This window comes from Lutra lutra, chromosome 3 (assembly GCF_902655055.1).
Source record: "Lutra lutra chromosome 3, mLutLut1.2, whole genome shotgun sequence".
Lineage (NCBI taxonomy): Eukaryota > Metazoa > Chordata > Mammalia > Carnivora > Mustelidae > Lutra > Lutra lutra.
In genome coordinates this window covers 129,486,350-129,503,462 of record NC_062280.1, presented here as the reverse complement: position 1 = coordinate 129,503,462, position 17,113 = coordinate 129,486,350, and the positions used below count along the sequence as shown (strand labels likewise).

Genomic DNA, 17,113 nt, shown 5'->3' with positions numbered 1-17,113 from the left:
AAAATACTTCATGTGGTCGTTAAGTTGAACTGTTGGTACTGCTTTTTAAATAGGTAATCTTTATTTTCTGTATTCACCTTTTCAAAAGAAGATTTTAACTTTTTAATATTTTATGTGTGTTTTAAAGTAAGATTGTTTATAAAAGATTGGGTTGTATTTTGTTGTTGGAGCAATAGGGTGGATTTAAGTATTTGAAGTTTGGTTACTTCTTAATCTAATATAGATTGTGGAATTTTCTAGTTTTATGTATAAGTAACTTCTGGAAGAGTTTATGATTTCAGAGGATGTGAAATACTTATTTTGACCACATTCGAGTTTTTGTTGCAGAAATGTCTGATTTTCTGAGCCTGGTTTTTAAAAGTATTTATAAAGAAAATTGGTGGTGTTCTCTTTGGAAAATGTGAAGATATGTGGTTTATATATTAGTGCCTTGATCAGATAGGTTTGCTAGTCTTCATGGAAGTTTTATTTAGTATTTTAACATATATGCAGTAACTGAGAATTTGTTATTAGGGCTGAAGATGTGTGTGTGTGTGTGTGTGTGTGTGTGTGCGCGCGCGATTCTAACATTTGCAACCCATTAGAGTAACACCTTAGTCTAGAATCATAACAGTATTGTTTAGTTTTGTTACAAAACCATTCAGAATAAATATTTGGTAGTAGCAGAAAAAGAAGATTGAGTTAATGGTTTTAAAGTTAAATTTTATAGGTTATAATTTTTTTTTAAAGATTTTATTTATTTATTTGACAGAGAGAGAGATTACAAGTAAGCAGAGAGGCAGGCAGAGAGAGAGAGGAGGAAGCAGGCTCCCTGCCGAGCAGAGAGCCCGATGCGAGGCTCGATCCCAGGACCCTGATGCGGGGCTCGATCCCAGGACCCTGGGATCATGACCTGAGCCGAAGGCAGAGGCTTTAACCCACTGAGCCACCCAGGCGCCCCAAGGTTATAATTTTTTTTTTTTAAGATTTTATTTATTTATTTGACAGAGATCACAAGTAGGTGGAGAGGCAGGCAGAGAGAGAGAGAGGAGGAAGCAGGCTCCCCGCGGAGCAGAGAGCCCGATGTGGGGCTCGATCCCAGGACCCTGGGATCATGACCTGAGCCGAAGGCAGAGGCTTTAATCCACTGAGTCACCCAGGCGCCCCCCAAGGTTATAATTTTTAAATAAAAATTTTTTCTATTAAAATTGTTAGATGTAATTCTTGTGAATTTACAGAGGAAGGAGTGATTTTGTTAAGAGATAAATGAACATCTCCTTTGTGATGGTTTTCTTTCTCTTTACTAATTAAGATTGGCATACCAATTTTTATTTTATTTTTAAGATTAAGGTATTATTAAAATAGCTGGTTTCCCTATATGTATATCAGATTTCTTCTTAAAATCCTTGGGATGGTAAAAGATACTGTTTAATTTGTTGAATGAAATAAGTTCTGAAAGAGGAGTAGTTAGTGATTTTCTCTTGTGTCTTTCTGATTCCTTTTTTCATATTTAAAACAACATTTAAATTAATTCATTTGATTCAAAATGCTAAGTATCTTAAGTCCAAAAAATATTCACTTTTTGCATGGTTTGTAAATTGTAGAGCAGACTTTGAAAAGTTTATAATTACAATGTTTGCAGTCAGGTTCAGAAAACTTGTAATAGACTGATTATCATTTATTTATTTATTTTTTTAAAGATTTATTTATTTATTTGACACACAGAGATCACAAGTAGGCAGAGAGGCAGGCAGAGAGAGAGGGGGAAGCAGGCTCCCCGCTGAGCAGAGAGCCCGATGCGGGGCTTGATCCCAGGACCCTGGGATCATGACCTGAGCTGAAGGCAGAGGCTTTAACCCACTGAGCCACCCAGGCGCCCCGTCTGACTGATTATCATTTATATTCAATTTCTTTATTTAGAGTAGATTAAGAGGCATAAGTTTTATAATAGAATACGTTTGTAAGCTTAATTTTTAATACATCTTCTGTGAAAATTTTAAACACATTGTCGCTGTCAAATTATGCACAGAAACAAGGGGAAGGAGTAGCACAAATAACTTTTTGAAAAGAGAGCCTCAAACTAAGGCTGTGTCTGTTGGAAAATTTGACTTTAGGGTGCATTTAATAGAACTTTATTTTAGTAATTTAGATTAGAAATATCTCTTCTTTCTCCTTTTCTCTAACAAATTTTATTCTCTGAATGACAACCCTGTTGTGTTCCAGATGTGATAATTGTGGTAATCACATATTAAAATACATTTCCCAGTGTAGGACCCATTAATTTCAGTAACTGTCTTAAATTTAAGTATGAATAAAATAGATTATTTTATTTAGCATGGACACAGTTACATTTTGTCTCCTAATCCTAGAATAAGACACAATCACATTAACAGCATTACCCCTACTTTGGTGAGTAACTGAAGACTTCATTTGGGAATGTCTTCCAATTGAAAATATTGCAGTGGGTTTTTTTTTAATTAAACTTTTTGTAAATTAGTGGGAAGACTGAGAGATTTTTAAGATGACCTAGGGGCTTTTTGCCATTCAAATTATTAGTAACTAAGGGGAAATAATAATAATAGGAAAATAACCTGTTCATTCATGTTTAAAATTGTGTTCAAGTTCAGTAGAGTCCTTTGAAATACACTTTATTTGGATTATTTTCTTGTTTTGCAGTTTTAACTGCATTCTCAGACAGGACATCTAAAATCAAAGTTTTGCCCTTGGGGTTAGTTCATCTACAGTTGTCAGTTACAGTTGTACAACTCCATAGTGTCTCTTCAATTATAATCCAGAACTCTAAGTTTTTTTAGTATTACAAAATGAAATTTGATTTTGGGAGGGGATTGTGGGTTTTTCCTCTGCCTTTATTATTTTTTTCTTTCTATTTTTTGTCTTTAATAGTAGTAGGAATTGTGTTTCTTTCTTCTTTCATAGTCTTTCCTGTACACATTTTCTTTTTCTTCTGTCCATTTTCTGCTCAGCCATCCTTGTGTAACTGCATAACATTTTTAATGAAAGTGGTGGGATGGTAAGTGGCTGACAAAAATGGCAGTAAATTTTCCCCTCCTATGTTTCAGTGAACTCACTGTTCCTTAGGAAACTTTTTTAATTAACCATGTTAAATTTATAGACCAGCAGCTTTGCAGTTGGTTTCCTGACCCTGCTATTTAATTAGAACTTAGATATGAAAATACTTGGAAAGATTTATAAAAGTCTAAGAATCCCATAAGCATGGCATAGTACTTGGATCTTAATTCAAGTTAATTAATTAATTAATTAATTAATTCAAATTAATTCAAATTTATTTTATAATGCTTAAGCATCATGATGATAGTCTTGTTGGTAAGTAGTGGTTGGGAATTGAGTATTGTAGAAATCAGTGATACATCATGATTCTCTAGACCACCCTTATTAAAGAACAGAGTGATTTTGAAGGAAAGCTGATAGCTTGTTTTGAGTTCAACCTCTACAAGTGCTTTATATTGTGGAATGCTGCTACAGTGAGCAGTAAGAATTTAATAGCAACAAGCCTTAATATAATGTTCATTTAAGTAGCTGCCATTTATTTGATGCCTGTCAGTGCCAGGCTGTGTTGTAATTGTGATTGTTAACAGGTTCAGAGTTTTCATAGCAGTCCTACAAGGGTTTTCTGAAGAGGAAACAGTAACTTAGCAGAGGTTAAGCAAAGTTCTCCAACATAAATTTCTCTGGGGAAGATATGTAACTGGGATCCAACTCTAGGTCAGACATATTCCTTACTATAGCCCATTTTATCTTTTTTTTTTTCATTTTTAAATATATTTTTTAAAAATTAACATATAATGTATTATTTGCCCCAGAGGTACAGGTCTGTGAATCAGACTTACACACTTCACAGCACTCACCATAGCACATACCCTCCCCAATGTCCATAACCCAACCACCCTCTCCATACATCCCCTCCCTCCCGATCCCATCTTGTTTCATTTTTTTCCTTCCCTATGCCCCAAACCCTCCACTTTGCCTCTCAAATTCCTCATATCAGGGTAATCATATGATAATTGTCTTTCTCTGATTGATTTATTTTGTTTAGCATAATACCCTCTAGTTCTTATTGCAACTGGCAAGATTTCATTTCTTTTGATGGCATAGTATTCCGTTGTATATATATGTACCACATCTTTTTTGTTTGTTTTTTTTTTAATTTTATTTTTTATAAACATATTTTTATCCCCAGGGGTACAGGTATGTGAATCGCCAGCTTTACACACTTCACAGCACTCACCATAGCACATACCCTACCCTCCCCAATGTCCATAACCCCACCCCCCCTCTCCCAACCCCCCTCCCCCCATCAACCCTCAGTTTGTTTTGTGAGATTAAGAGTCACTTATGGTTTGTCTCCCTCCCAATCCCATCTTGTTTCATTTACTCTTCTCCTACCCCCTTAACCCCCCATGTTGCATCTCCTCTCCCTCATAGCAGGGAGATCATATGATAGTTGTCTTTCTCCGATTGACTTACTTTGCTAAGCATGATACCCTCTAGTTCCATCCACGTCGTCGCAAATGGCAAGATTTCATTTCTTTTGATGGCTGCATAGTATTCCATTGTGTATATATACCACATCTTCTTTATCCATTCGTCTTTTGATGGACATCTAGGTTCTTTCCATAGTTTGGCTATTGTAGACATTGCTGCTATAAACATTCGGGTGCACGTGCCCCTTCGGATCACTACGTTTGTATCTTTAGGGTAAATACCCAGCAGTGCAATTGCTGGGTCATAGGGTAGTTCTATTTTCAACATTTTGAGGAACCTTCATGCTGTTTTCCAGAGTGGTTGCACCAGCTTGCATTCCCACCAACAGTGTAGGAAGGTTCCCCTTTCTCCGCATCCTCGCCAGCATCTGTCATTTCCTGACTTGTTAATTTTAGCCATTCTGACTGGTGTGAGGAGATATCTCATTGTGGTTTTGATTTGTATTTCCCTGATGCCGAGTGATATGGAGCACTTTTTCATGTGTCTGTTGGCCATCTGGATGTCTTCTTTGCAGAAATGTCTATTCATGTCTTCTGCCCATTTCTTGATTGGATTATTCTTTGGGTGTTGAGTTTGCTAAGTTCTTTATAGATTTTGGACACTAGCCCTTTATCTGATATGTCATTTGCAAATATCTTCTCCCATTTTGTCAGTTGTCTTTTGGTTTTGTTCACTGTTTCCTTTGCTGCGCAAAAGCTTTTGATCTTGATAAAATACCAATAGTTCATTTTTGCCCTTGCTTCCCTTGCCTTTGGCGATGTTCCTAGGAAGATGTTGCCTGGCTGAGGTCGAAGATGTTGCTGCCTGTGTTCTCCTCAAGGATTTTGATGGATTCCTTTCTCACATTGAGGTCCTTCATCCATTTTGAGTCTATTTTCATGTGTGGTGTAAGGAAATGATCCAATTTCATTTTTCTGCATGTGGCTGTCCAATTTTCCCAATACCATTTATTGAAGAGGCTTTTTTCCATTGGACATTCTTTCCTGCTTTGTTGAAGATGAGTTGACCATAGAGTTGAGGGCCTATTTTTGGGCTTTCTATTCTGTTCCATTGATCTATGTGTCTGTTTTTGTGCCAGTACCATGCTGTCTTGATGATGACAGCTTTGTAATAGAGCTTGAAGTCCGGAATTGTGATGCCACCAACTTTGGCTTTCTTTTTCAGTATTCCTTTGGCTATTCGAGGTCTTTTCTGGTTCCATATAAATTTTAGGATTATTTGTTCCATTTCTTTGAAAAAAATGGATGGTACTTTGATAGGAATTGTATTAAATGTGTAGATTGCTTTAGGTAGCATAGACATTTTCACAATATTTGTTCTTCCAATCCAGGAGCATGGAACATTTTTCCATTTCTTTGTGTCTTCCTCAATTTCTTTCATGAGTACTTTATAGTTTTCTGTGTATAGATTCTTAGTCTCTTTGGTTAGGTTTATTCCTAGGTATCTTATAGTTTTGGGTGCAATTGTAAATGGGATGGACTCCTTAATTTCTCTTTCTTCTGTCTTGTTGTTGGTGTAGAGAAATGCAACTGATTTCTGTGCATTGATTTTATATCCTGACACTTTACTGAATTCCTGTACAAGTTCTAGCAGTTTTGGAGTGGAGTCTTTTGGGTTTTCCACATATAGTATCATATCATCTGCGAAGAGTGATAGTTTGACGACTTCTTTGCCGATTTGGATGCCTTTAATTTCCTTTTGTTGTCTGATTGCTGAGGCTAGGACTTCTAGTACTATGTTGAATAGCAGTGGTGATAACGGACATCCCTGCCGTGTTCCTGACCTTAGCGGAAAAGCTTTCAGTTTTTCTCCATTGAGAATGATATTTGCGGTGGGTTTTTCATAGATGGCTTTGATAATATTGAGGTATGTGCCCTCTATCCCTACACTTTGAAGAGTTTTGATCAGGAAGGGATGCTGTACTTTGTCAAATGCTTTTTCAGCATCTATGGAGAGTATCCTATGATTCTTGTTCTTTCTTTTATTAATGTGTTATATCACATTGATTTGTGGATGTTGATCCAACCTTGCAGCCCTGGAATAAATCCCACTTGGGCGTGGTGAATAATCCTTTTAATGTACTGTTGAATCCTATTGGCTAGTATTTTGGTGAGAATTTTTGCATTTGTGTTCATCAAGGATATTGGTCTGTAGTTCTCTTTTTTGATGGGATCCTTGTCTGGTTTTGGGATCAAGGTGATGCTGGCCCCATAAAATGAGTTTGGAAGTTTTCCTTCCATTTCTATTTTTTGGAACAGTTTCAGGAGAATAGGAATTAGTTCTTCTTTAAATGTTTGGTAGAATTCCCCCAGGAAGCCGTCTGGCCCTGGGCTTTTGTTTGTTTGGAGATTTTTGATGACTGTTTCAATCTCCTTACTGGTTATGGGTCTGTTCAGGCTTTCTATTTCTTCCTGGTTCAGTTTGTACCACATCTTCTTTATCCATTCATCTGTTGATGGACATCTGGGTTCTTTCCATAGTTCGGTTATTGTGGACCTTACTGCTATTAACATTCAGGTGCACGTGCCCCGTTGGATCACTACATTTGTATCTTTATGGTAAATACCCAGGAGTGCAATTGCTGGGTCGTAGGGTAACTCTATTTTCAACTTTTTGAGATTCCAGAGGTAGCCCATTTTATCTTTTAAACATAGTCATGTTTTCAAAAATTATTACCAATATAGCCTTTTTTTTTTTAAAGGTAGGAAAAAAATTCCAGTGAAGATTTGAGTGCATCTTTAAAGGTACCTTTGTTTTGTTTTTTCATTTTTTTTTTAATTTAAATTTGATTAATTAACATATAATGTATTACTGGTTTCTGAAGTAGAATTCAGTGATTCATTAGTCTTTTTTTTTTTTAAGATTTTATTTATTTATTTGACAGAGATCACAAGTAGGCAGAGAGGCAGGCAAAGAGAGAAGGGGGAAGCAGGCTCCCTGCGGAGCAGAGAGCCCGATTCGGGGCTTGATCCCAGGACTCTGGATCATAATCTGAGCCGAAGGCAGAGGCTTTAACCCACTGAGCCACCCAGGTGTCCCAATTCATTAGTCTTAATGGTACCTTTGGATTTAGAGGGTTGAAGGTATGTTAATTTAGTAACAAAATTGAATATAGAAACCTTTAAATGACCACTGAGAGTCCTATTTTTAAAAGATGACTCAAAGTAGAAATACCATTTAGTATTTAATGTTTTCTACAAAATATACATTGATATAATTGAAATTCCTATTTCAGCAATATCTTTTCAACTGAATTTTTACACATGCAGTTGTGCTCTAATGTTTAAATTTTATTTTAATTTTTGATTTTAATTAGCCTTTGAAATGTGTAGTATTCAATAAATGGATTAAGTTACATAAGCTATTTGTTTTTCTGATTTTGAGGCAATATTTCCCAGACTAGATCAGCACTGTAAGTGGTCTTTATTTTTCTTTTAATGTTCACATATTCCTTAAGTCTGCGCTAGTGGTAGACATTATGGAAATTACATCATTTTTTTGAATTTCTGAAGAATTACGCATTTCTTTCTTTTATAATAGCATCTTTTTCTTTGTTGTTTAACTTTCCAAAATTAAAGAACAATAAAAGAGCCAATTAATTAAGTTTAATATATAAATAATAAATTGAGTAAATTAGATTCTACAAGGAAAACCTCTAAATACAAAATGAAGAATTGTTGTTGTTGAATAATAATTGTTGAATTATTATTGTTGAGTATTGGCCTTGTTTTGTTTTAGTTAACCTAAAAAAATAGAAGGACTGGGGGCGCCTGGGTGGCTCAGTGGGTTAAAGCCTCTGCCTTCGGCTCGGGTTATGATTCCAGGGTTCTGGGATCGAGTCCCGCATTGGGCTCTCTGCTCAGCGAGAAGCCTGCTCCCCCCTCTCTCTGCCTGCCTCCTCTGCCTACTTGTGATCTCTGTCAAATAAATAAAAAAAAAAATCTTAAAAAAAAAAAATAGAAGGACTGGACGTTGTCTGGGTTTTCTTAATCCATAGAGTAGATTGTGGTTTTTTTTTTTTTATTGTTTCTGAATGTGAAATCAGAAGTAGAATTTTTGTTGGAAAAGGAAAGACTTCTTGAAAAAAGAAATAGCATTAGTTTCATCAGTAGATTAGTTTTCAGTTCAGGACCTAGAAAGTAGCACATTATCGAATTGAAATATTATTGGAATATAGTACAATGTAACACTGGCAAAGATGTGATTAAAACATTTAAATTCAAATATAAGTAAATTGAAGTGTGTACAAGAATTGTATTAGGAGGCCTGGCCTGGGCCAGACAATTTGAATTAATGTAAAATTAATGAGAAAAAAAAAACCATTTTTATTTATTTTTATTTATTTTTTTAAAAAAGATTTTGTTTATCTGAGCAAGAGATCACAAGTAGGCAGAGAGGGGAAGCAGGCTCCCTGCTGAACAGAGAGAGCCTGATGCAGGGCTCGATCCCAGGACCCTGAGACCATGTCCTGAGCTGAAGGCAGAGGCTTAACCCACTGAGCCACCCAGGTGCCCCCAAAAAACCATTTTTAAAAATATTCGGGAATGATAGGGAAGAGATTGTTAAGGTTAGTAGGATAGTGGTCAAAAGTGGTATTTCTCCCTCTCTATCTCACCTTTGTTTTTCAAAAAACCAGTAGAGCCCAAGTTATTTAAAAAAGATTGATTACCTTGCATCCTGAGTGCCATAAAACAGGGTCTTCCTTGTCACCCTTGGTTACTACTGGGTCTTTGGATTTTTGTGCCTTTAAAAAGAGTCAATAAAATATTTGTTGAATAGTAGACATAGTCTTCTCCCTAAAACAATCAACAACCTTTTGATAGTAAGGACACAATTGATTTAAGTAGAACAACTTCTGTTCTTAATCTTAGCTTTCCCCATGAAATTTTATCATTTCTTACTTGGGCATGGTAGTCTCCCCACTTTTCTTTGTCAAACTATAATTTTATTCACAGAGCAACTAATGTATAATTTAAAAAAAATTTTTTTTAATGTAAATGATATCACTTCTCACTTAAACTCTACTTCTTCCCTGGCCCTGACTTGCGCAACTCTCCCTTTCCCTTACTACATTCCATCTATACTGGTCTTTTTGTCTGTTCTTCCAACATGCTAAGCTTTATTTTGCCTTAAGCACTGGCTCTTTTCCTAGAATGCTGTCCTTCTACTCTTCTGCTGAGCGTTTCAGCATTCAGGTCTCCCCTCAAATGTCACCTTTGCAAAGAGGCCTTCCCTGATTATTTCAATCTTAAGTAAAATAGACCTATCCCTATCACTCTTAATACATTGCTACATTTTGTTTTTATCATAGTACTTATTAGTAGTTGAAGTTACCTTATTTAATACTGATTTGTTGGGGGGTGTGCCTGAACAAGAATATACGTCCCATGAGAATTTGTTTATTTTGTTTGAGCTGTATCCACAGAATCTAAACTGTAATATTGTAGAAGCTCATTAAATACTGGCTGAAGGATTTGGTACTTACTGCTTCTGTTATTGATAGTATTGATCCTCAAATGTATTTTCTGCTTAAACCTGGTGTTTGAGTTTCAGCCTTTTTGCTTATCTGCCTACCTAATATTTTTATTTTTAATACTTTTAAGATTGGAAAATTGAACAGTGGCCTTCTCTCACATCTCTGTATTTCTATGATTTCCTTATATAGTGAATGGCTCTACCATCCATTTCTACAAGCCAGAAACTTGGGAGTTGTCTTTGATGCCCTCTAGATCCCCCTTCATACTCAGTCTACCAACCAGGGCCTGTAGATTTTGCCCCTCAAATATCTCTTGAATCTATTCATTTTTGACTGTCATATCTCTAGTTTGCTCTGAGACGAGACCCCACATCAGTTCTTACTTTGTTCTAACTCTTTGCACAGCCTAACCAGACTGAAGTATAATGGACATATGAAAAAGTGCTTAAATTTTAATTGTATAGCTCACATTTTCACAAAGTGATTCTCATATCCATGTAACTAGAACTCTGCTCAAGAAACAGAACATTACCAGCACCCTCCTTGCCAGAGTGACCTTTATAAAATGAAAATATAATCACATGTAAAACTTTTTAGGTGCTTCCCATTGTTTTTAGGCTAAAGACCAAAAACCATACAGTGCCATTTAAGACCCTGGTTGATGTGACCTCTACCTTCCTATCCAACCTCATATTTTATTACTCTTCTTACTTTCTGTATTCCAGCCCCACTGGCCACCTCTCAGTTCCTTGACTGTGCTGTTTGGTTTCCCTTCCTGGGAAGTTCTGTGTGTACACACCCCTTCCATACTTATCCTTCCAGTTTTGAGCTCTTCAAAGAAGCCTTTTGAACATAGCAGGCTTGACAAGGTCCAAAATACCTGGTAAAAGTTCTCATATACTTTTTATTTGTTAATTTGTATGACTATATGATTGTTTTCCCTCATTTTTAAGTCCGAGATTTTGAGTCAGACATTGTATCTGTTTTGTTCACCATTGCATCATGGTCATCAGCTATCACAGTGGCTAGGAAAGAGTGATACATAGTATTTAATCACAAGAAGTGAATGTGAGTATTTTCAACCTGTTGTGGGCTGAATTTTGTCACCTCAAAGTTCATGTGTTGAAGTCCAGTACCTCGAATGTGACTATTTCGGGAGATAGGGCCTTTCCAGGTAATTAAGATAAAAAGAGATCATGTGCTTAGGCCCAAATCAAATATGACTGGTGTCCTTATAAGAAGTGATTAGGATAGACACACGTAAATGGCAGACCTTGTGAAGACACTGGAGAAAGACTGCTATCTGAAAGCCAAGGAGAGAGACCTTTGAAGAAATAAATTCTGCTGACACCTTGATCTTGGACTTCTAACCCCCACAATTGTGAGAAAATTAATTTTTGTTGTTTAAGCCAACCAATCTGTGGTACTTTGTAAATTTGGCAAACTAACATAGATTTTGGTACTGAGAAGTGGGATGCTGCTATAATAAATACCTAGAAATATTGAAGTGACTTGGACTGGGTATGGTGGAGGTTTGAAGAATTTTGAGGTGCATGTTAGAGAAAAAACAATGTTACCTCTGGAAATCTGTCAGTGGATATGTGGATGTTAAAGGTGATTCTGGTAAGGGCTATGAAAGGAAAGAGATGGTTTCTGTTGTCTTGGAGAGATATACATATGATCACAGAGTCTTGGTAGAAATAACAAAGATGCTTTGGTGAAGCCTCAGATGGAAATGTTACTGAAGAATGAAGAAAAGGCGATCTTGTTAGAATGTGACAAAGAACTGGCTAAATTGTATCCCAGTGTTTTGTGGAAAATAGAACTTGTGTAATGAACTTGGTTATTTAGCTGAGAGTTCAAAGTGTTAAGATCCACAGCTTCATTTCTTCTTGCTTATAGTAAAATGCAAGAGGAGAAAGAAATTGAAGAAAGAATTGTTAAGCAAAAAGGAACCAAATTTGAAGATGTGGAAAATTCTCAGCCTATGCTTATTTTGAAAAATTAGAAAGTATGTGTTCTGGAGATAACATGAACATTGTTGCTAGAAAATGATTTGCTAAAGAGATTATGGGCATGTAATTTAAGCATCCAGTAAGCTGCCTCAGCAGAAATAGAGATGGGATTATGCTAGCAGAAACCCTAACAGCTTGGACTGAAAGGGACAAAACAGGATGAAATGAAGGGAGGCCCCATATTGCTGGGATTCCATAAGACAGGCCCTACTGACCTGTCTTATGATCTGTCTGTGATCATGTGCTGTCCTTAAGGAACAGGATGACCCTGAAGAAGGTTCAGAAGCTGGCAGGGTGGCCATGGCCACCATGGGATGAGAGCCCCAAGCCTGAGGGATTGGGGCTACCACACTGGTGGGCCTGGAAGGCAGGGCCTCCACCTAGAGGACAGAGCATGGAGCCAAAGAGGGATTATTCTTTAGCCTTAGAATCTAGTGCACTTTGCCTTGTTAGTTTTTGAATTGTTTGTGATCCATTACCCCTTTGTTCTTTGTGATTTTTCCCTTTTGGAATGAGAATGTTTATTCTATGCCTGTCCCACTATTGTATTTAGAAAGAGGTAACTTACCTAGATTCATAGTTACAGTTGAAGAGGAATTTTGCCTCAGATGAATCCTAACTGAAGTTCACCCATATCTGATTTAAATGATATTTAGATGAGATATTGAACTTAGAGTTGATGCTGGAATGAGTTAAGACTTTAGGAATTGTTGGAATGCAGTGAATGTTTTTTGCTTGTGAGAAGGACATGAGTTGTGGGGATGAGAAAGTAGAGTGTCACAGACTGAATTATGTTACCTCAAAATTTATATGCTGAAGTCCTAAACCCCAGTGCACCAGAATGTAACTGTTTTGGAAGATAGAGAATAAGGTCATAAAGATGGGCTCTTAATTTAATATGACTGGTATCCTTATAAAAAGAGGATATTAGGACACAGACATATACAAAAGGAAGACCGTACGAAGACGTTGGAAGAAGACAGCCATCTATCAGCTGAGAGAGGCCTTAGAAGAAACCAACCCTGCTGACATTTCAGTCTCAGACTTGAAACCTCCAGAATTCTGAGAAAATAAATTTCTGTTGATTAAGTCACCCACCCAGTCTGTGGTACTTTGTCACAGCCTTACCAAACTAATACACAACTACTACTAGCTAGTTGAGAGACATTTGTGAGACATTTCCTTCTCTCTTCTGTAGCTCCTTCATGTGTAAAATAAGTATATTTGACTGAATCAGTTCTTAATTTTTAACTCAAAGCTTTCCAAAAATGTCAGGTGTTTCATTCAGAAGTATACAGTGGGTTGCCTGACACTAGAGATGTTCACAGTATAATTGAGTTCTGTGTTTCAGACTGTTCCTTCAAGGCCCCTTCGGGATTGTGAAGAACAGAAACCTCCACTTACAGTGGAACACAGAATTCGAAATTGCGTCATTAGAAGATAACAGTAGCAGTTCTGACTACAGCTTGGGCAAGCCACTTAACTTACTGAAATTTGCCCTCATAAGTAAGAATAATACTTTATCACTCTATAACATAAGGTTATTGGATGGATTAAACGAGATGAGTGTGTTAGAGTTTCACCTGAAATAGCTGTTCTTGTGTTAGCCCTGAAATTCCATGATTTTGTTTTGCTTTTTGGTGATTTTACCTCTTTTGACATATACTAGTGAATGGGCAGAGAAGGAACCAAATCAATTAATTTTTATACTAGTTAGAAATGCCAGGATATATCTGGAAGGATAAAGTTTGGGGTTTTTTTTTTTTTTTTTGGTTATTTAATTTGTCAAAGATCTTCATAGTCCTTCCTCATCAGCATAGGCACTTGAGTTAAGCTGTAGAACAGCCCAAAACAATTTATGATAATGTACGTACCCTTCTAGCATGCATATCAGCATTATTAGTTCATCTGTGTTGTATGAACTTGGTATGAGCCAATCGATTTGATATTCCCATTTTTACTGACAAATTTGGTATGATTAGTTTCACAGAGCAGTGTATTAGCAAGACCACACAAACACATTTCTTCAAAAGAAGAAAGAAGTATATTTGTTTTGGGTTTTTTTTAAGATTTTATTTATTTATTCGACAGAGATCACAAGTAGGCAGAGAGACAGGCAGAGAGAAAGGGGAAAGCAGGCTCCCTGCCAAGCAGAGAGCCCGATGCGGGGCTCGATCCCAGGACCCTGAGATCATGACCTGAGCCGAAGGCAGAGACTTTAACCCACTGAGCCACCCAGGCACTCCTGTTTTGTTTTGTTTTAATGCCAAGCATGATGAGACTCCCCCTCCTCCTCCAGCCCGTCTTCTTAGAGATAATTTTTCCTTTGTTTTTCATATATGACCTTGTATGTAAAATTTATGTCTTGGTGTGATAGAACAGTTAATTACAGCCTGGGCTTCTATGAAATGAGTTATTCAAAATGGGAACATCAGTTTGAGTGTGTCAGTTTTCAATTTTTGCAATACAGTTAGAAAAGTGGTAAGAGTTGTCACAAGAGTCATTAGACAAAGGGTGAAAGGTAAGAGGCAATTTGTAACTTTTTTTTTTTTTTAATTTTTTTTTAAAGATTTTATTTATTTATTTGAGAGAGAGACAGTGAGAGAGAGCATGAGCGAGGAGAAGGTCAGAGAGAGAAGCAGACTCCCCGTGGAGCTGGGAGCCCGATGCGGGACTCGATCCCGGGACTCCGGGATCATGACCTGAGCCGAAGGCAGTCGTCCAACCAACTGAGCCACCCAGGCGTCCCAATTTGTAACTTTTTGAGATGCAATTAGTAGTACCTCATTTTATTTTTTTTTCTCTATGTTTAAAAATTTATTTATTTGAGAGAAAGTACGTGTGCGCAGGTGTGAGAGTGGAGGGGGGAAGAAGGAAAGAATCTCAAGCAGACTCCCTGCTGAGCATGGAGCCCAACACAGGGTTCATCTCGTGACCTGAGCCAAAATCAAAAGTCGGATGCTTAATTGACTGAGCCACCCAGGTGCCTCTCATTTTTTTTAAATGATAGCATTCTAAGTTTTTTATGACATAACATTCTTCTTGACTCATTCTTTTGTACTCTATTACAGTGAAGTAGGTGAATTACTATATTTAGAAACAATTTGTTTATAGAAAAATGAGGTTATCTGTAGGCAGAATAAATAACATTCAATGGAGGAGGGAAATCAGAAGAAAAAGCAGTTTTTAATTAGTTAAATAGGTGCACCTGGATGGCTCAATTGGTTAAGCATCATGGGATCAAGCCCCACGTTGGGCTCTTTGCTCAGCGGGGATCCTGCTTCTCCCTCTGCCTGCTGCTCCTCCTGCTTGTGTTTCTCTCACTGTCAAATAAATAAAATCTTTAAAAAAAAAAATAATTAATCTTGAGACTTCCCAAGTAAGATGTCAGTAGATTGCTATGGTATGGAAATGATGTGGAATGTCTGGTCGTGTGTGTTTGGTTATATGAATTCTCCCTTTATCGGAGCTGGGTTAGATTTGCTGAGGGTACAGAGCAATCGTAGGTCTCCAGACCTGAAACTCGGGAGCATCTTGCCCACTGCAGGGAAAAGAGCCATAATGGGTCTTAACAACTATAAGTCTGAGAAAATGTGAAGATTATGCTGAGGAAATATAAGTTCAGTCAACAAATATGAAACAAAGCTGTAGTTAACTTGAAGACAAAAAGTCAAGAGCCAGAAACCGAAATAAAACTCAAGTAAGGTTGGCTGCATGCAACAGTGTCATGAGTTGTGTTGAAATGCTGGAGGCACGCTTTATTGTTAGCTGTATCATTTCTTGGTGGGAAATGGACTGATTTTAAGTTACAGAATTGGACTAGGAAAACAAGGCTTCCTTGAATTGCCTTTCCTAGTGCATATCAGAATGCTTTATGTTTTTCCTAAGTACATCAAGTACTCTTGGGACAACTTTGCAGATATGTAGTAGAAGTACTCTGTGCAGTAGGGAAATAGGTGGAAGCAGTAGCTACTGGGAATGGAATGGTGTTTTCTGATTGGGGGAATGTGTTTGGGGAATATGAGCCAGTAATGAGAAGAGGCAGTAAAATGTTTTCTGCTTTTCCACTGTTCAGTTAATGAGTTGGTTGTGAGTGAAAGGTGGAAGACTAAGAGTGGGGAAGTCTTCCTGGAGGTGTTGATTTCTAAGCCTAGTCTAAAAGTGGGATTTTAGCAAGAGAAAAAGTATGGAAAAAGAGCCTAGAGGCAATACCAATTGAGTGATCAAGGGCTTAGGGGCAGGAAGCAGTAATACATTTATTCATGCATGTATTTACTCAACAGTATTTCATGAGTGCCCTACTATATGCCAGGCATTTTTCTAGGTGATAGAGATACAGTCCTCTGCTGTCCTAGAGTCAGTGTAGGGAAGCAGACCCTACACCAATAAATAAATGATAAATGCTGTGGGAAACACTGGAAGCAGCATAAATGGGACAGGGAGGGTGGGGCTTAGGGGTACTGGTGCTACTTTACCTGGAGTCATCATAAAGGCCTAACTGAAGAGGTAACTTTTGAGCAGAGACTTGAAGAGAGTGAATTAGCAAGGACAGCAATGTAGGAAGAGCATTCCAGACAATGGATCCTGCAAGTTGGGGCCCAGTGAGGTGGGACTATGCTTGGTGTGGTTAAGAACTAGCAGAAGATCCATTTTCCTGGAGCCAAGTGATCACAGGGCAAAATAGTAGAAGACAGTCAAAGAGGAAGAAGCAACCAAATACCTGAGTCTTGTGAATTCTTGAAGGAGCATAGGCCTTTACTTCCCCTGAGACGGGAAACTGTTCTGAGTATAACTTGGAACTCTGGAACAGTGTGTTTCAAGTTACACACGTCAGTTCTGGCTGCTCTCTTAAGAATCTTTTAGGCAAGAGTGGAAGCAGGGCTCTTGTCATAATCCAAGTGAGAGATGACTATGACTTTAACTACGGGGTAAAGGTGTTGGTGAGAGTTGTTGATGCTGAGTTGGCAGGATTTGCTGAAAAATCAAGTAATGTACACGAGAGAGAAAAAGTTTACTGGGAAATAATGTACGAGAAGTCAGTTGGAAAGGAAAAGAGATGCTCACTTCTGGACATGTTAAGTTTGAGATGCCGCCTAAGAAATGCATCTGTGTGGAGATG

General features: G+C 37.5%; 1 protein-coding gene across 5 annotated transcripts in view; it reads left to right on the top strand.

Moving 5' to 3' along the window:
• Positions 1–17,113, top strand: part of N4BP2L2 (NEDD4 binding protein 2 like 2) — a 115,639-nt gene that overhangs the window by 24,434 nt on the left and 74,092 nt on the right. The window contains exon 7 of one of the 5 annotated variants that reach the window (XM_047723108.1): positions 10,705–10,747. The exons of the other annotated variants lie outside the window; for them this stretch is intronic. Within the exon in view, the coding sequence (XP_047579064.1) occupies positions 10,705–10,732 (28 nt within the window). The 3' untranslated portion in view covers positions 10,733–10,747. Of the gene's footprint in view, positions 1–10,704; positions 10,748–17,113 lie in introns of those variants that run through there. 5 annotated transcript variants of the gene reach the window in all.